Source organism: Notothenia coriiceps, unplaced genomic scaffold, assembly GCF_000735185.1.
Source record: "Notothenia coriiceps isolate Sejong01 unplaced genomic scaffold, NC01 NC01_scaffold00003960, whole genome shotgun sequence".
Taxonomy (NCBI): Eukaryota; Metazoa; Chordata; class Actinopteri; order Perciformes; family Nototheniidae; genus Notothenia; species Notothenia coriiceps.
In genome coordinates this window covers 1-3,354 of record NW_011336661.1, presented here as the reverse complement: position 1 = coordinate 3,354, position 3,354 = coordinate 1, and the positions used below count along the sequence as shown (strand labels likewise).

At 38.3% G+C, this 3,354-nt stretch overlaps 1 protein-coding gene across 1 annotated transcript; it reads left to right on the top strand.

The window, feature by feature from the left end:
* Positions 1-1,607: 1,607 nt before the first annotated feature.
* On the top strand, positions 1,608-3,051 carry gpatch4 (G patch domain containing 4; the record flags this gene model as incomplete). Its single annotated transcript, XM_010766952.1, has 4 exons — positions 1,608-1,716; positions 2,628-2,706; positions 2,792-2,865; positions 2,959-3,051. Coding segments are annotated over exons 2-4 (246 nt in total), but the record flags the coding sequence as incomplete, so codon positions are not given.
* Positions 3,052-3,354: the final 303 nt, after the last annotated feature.

The following is a 3,354-nucleotide window of genomic DNA, read 5'->3' as shown; positions in this document are numbered from 1 at the left end:
CGGAAAAAGAGGCGCCTGATGCTGCACTAGGTAAGCCATTCATTCAAATTATTTCGTTTTGTTGAGCTTAAATGCGTAATTGCGCAGCATCTGCATCCGGGGATAGCCAGCTGTAGTAAGCAGCAGACACCGCTCCACGCTCAAACCAAAATCCTCCAAATCCTCCCGTTTGCGTTGTGCTCACATGCTTCGGTCCTGCTAGCGGCCGCTGCTGACAGTTGTGGGGCAGAGACGCTGAATGCATGGAGATCATAATCACTAGATGACGGTGAACAAAAGTCATTACTTTGTTGGTTTGCTTTGTTTTCATCGCTGAAATTAGGTCAAAATGTGATAAAACTGCTGTGCTTATATCCTACAGTTATTAGTTAGTATGCCTATACAGTTCATTAAAAAGTGTGTGAGCATTGGGGAACATTGATCCTACAGACCTCTGTGTTATAGCCTAATTATAGCAGCAGTATGTGCCGCAGCAGCCGTTTTATTTTGCGGCGAGTTCCGCTGCCATAGTAATTTCATCTATTGGGCATATTAGTTATGAAAACACACCTGCAGTAGCCTGTAGGCTATCCTGATCAATTTTCATGTATGAATCCTTGTGTTGCAGCCTATAGCTATACATTACATTTGTAGTTATTTTTTGGCACCCCCAACCTTAAAGTTCAAACTTCGCCCATGCTCAACATGCGTTCAACCCTGTTACCCAAACCTTTTTAGATTGGCACAGGAAGTGAAAAAACTGTAAATCAGATGACACAGTGGAAGTGACATCAGCAAGCCATGTGCTAGTGCCATGGGTAGACCAAAACTAAGTCCTCTCTTTTATTTTTCATATTTTTACAATCTTTTCAGTCGTAAAAGAGTGTGGCACTCTGACCCACTCAACCCTGTTACTGATATTACCAGAATAAAGCATATTAATTTCAAAGTTATCTTTCTTGCATTAGATATCCAAGTTTGTCATTGCCTTGGAAAGTAGCATTACATGCTACATCTAGCAATAATTCCTGAGGTTAAAGGCTCAAATTAGCATTGATTTTCAACCCTGTTACTTTCAACCCTGTTACTATAATTAGAGTAACAGGGGTAATTCTTCATTGGAAAATATACATTTGATGCCAAGCTGGGCAAATCACTTTTTTTTATGGTTTATTATCTGTTTTTCCAAAATACATAAAAAAACATTATAAAATAAAAGGTTAATTTTTCAAAAATGGTAGTGTCTAAATTGTCCTCCAATTCGTAGCGTAGAACATGTGTTGGTAAATATGTTACTTTGTTACATTTGTTTGTCATCACCAAGAATGTGTTCCGTGAAAGTAAAGCAAGTTCATAATTAGATAGACATCGTGAGGTATTTATTTTCGGTACAGTTTATGTTGAAACCGTTAGAGAAAGTGGCACACTTGTTAGCCTGTTCCATTCTTCTTCGTTTTCCGAAGCCGTGGCTTGGAAGTATACTTGCTTCGTTTCTGAAGGAAGTGACTTGGAAGTACGCGACTACCAAGCCAGTATCCTCGAGATTGAGAAACGGCCTCTCTCTGCTGCATATTAACACCGAGAAGAAGAAAAGAGGGCGGGAGCCATAGTGACGTATTTCCGGTAACATGTCAGCCTTCTGCTGAAACCTCATGGCTAAAGCTGCCGCATTTAAATCTATGTTTGTTCTCGTTACAGTTTTAATGATATCGTTTTAATGAGACAACACTAAGAGAGGTTTGTTGTGTTTTTATTTCTAACATATTAGCGTTGTGTGTGAAACGCAAGATGACGAAAGGCTGTTAGTACCAGCAACATGTATGTTGGCTTGTGTTAGATGCTATCCTCAAGTCAAAGAAAACAGACCTAATGTTTAAATGCAGTCTATCCCAAACTAACGGATATTTACTGAATGAGAGTGCAGTTCACATGGCAGTAAAGATTGTGAATAAACCTTTGACTTGACTGTTTACTTAAAGTGTTAATACAGAGAAGTGTTTCTATTTGAATGGTTAGTTACAGTAAATGATGTGGGCATAATCCACTAACTACCCAAACACTTGTAGTACATTACATTATGAGGTTCTAAACCTATTCAAGTTCAAATACTTAAACCACAGTGAAAAATACCTCATGACACGTAAAAGTTCTGCATTTAAAACCTACCTAAAGTAAAAGTATGTTGTTGCTATTATTATCAGGAAAAGGTACTTAAAGTATGATAAGTAAAAGTAACTTAAGTCATTCTGTAATAAAATGATCCAGTATGATGTTGGAATAATATCAAGGTTCAATGTGTTTATGGCATTTTACTGCTGCAGATGCTTTAGGTTGCACCAAATTAAATTTTTGTATTTTTTAACTTTTTAACTTTGTATTGCTATTTTATTTGTATTTCTGAAATATATTGGACTGTTTATTAAAGTGTCTTAATTTCTCTTATGTACATTGCCTTGTGTTTTTTATGCTGCTGCAACGCAAACATTTCCCAAATTGGAATCAATAAAGTACCTATCTATCTATATACCGTTTCGTAGTTTAATCTTCAGCAATGTATTATACTCTGTTAAGTTCATTTAAGTATGTAAAGCACTGTCCTGTGAGGAACACATATCTAAAACTCCTCAAACAAACCTTCCTTTCTACAGATGGCAGGAGTTGTACCAGAGAAAAGTCGTGCCTTGAAGTTTGCAGAGAAGCAACTCCTGCGTCATGGCTGGGAACAGGGTAAGATACTCTGATCTCTTTTGTGTAACCTCTGAAAAATGTCAGACAGGTGGAGATTTCTAATTCAGTCCACTCTCACGCTCAGGCAAAGGACTGGGGCGAGCTGAGGACGGCATATCAGAAGCTATCAAGGTCAAAATAAAATGTGGCAAAGGAGGGGTGAGTGACATTTAGTTTTATGCAGGGTTTTCTCTCATCACTTTCAACGGTGTGCTCCATGTTGTAGACTCACACGGTGCTCTTTTCTACCAGGTTGGTCATAAGGAAGGGGACGAGTTCACCTTCCACTGGTGGGATCATGTCTTCAATAAAGCCTCTGCCAGCCTGCAGGTGGAGTCTGATCAGGTGAGTCCTACTTCACATCATATTTTATTTTATATGTTGCATTGTTGGAGGAGCTCAGGTCAGAATCATTTCATTGCCATTTCTACACTGTAGCTTTGTATATGACAATAAAACCTTTGGATCTTGAACAAATGCAATCAACAATCACCTGTACGCAGAACAACATGAAGGGACATTTTAACCTAAAGGAAGTGCGTGAAGTAGTCTTGGTATATTTATTTATTCAAGTGAATTGTCAGCTTTTGTAATTATACCTTGATGACACAATTACAAATAAGGCCAGGACGCGTCTATCGTTTTTCC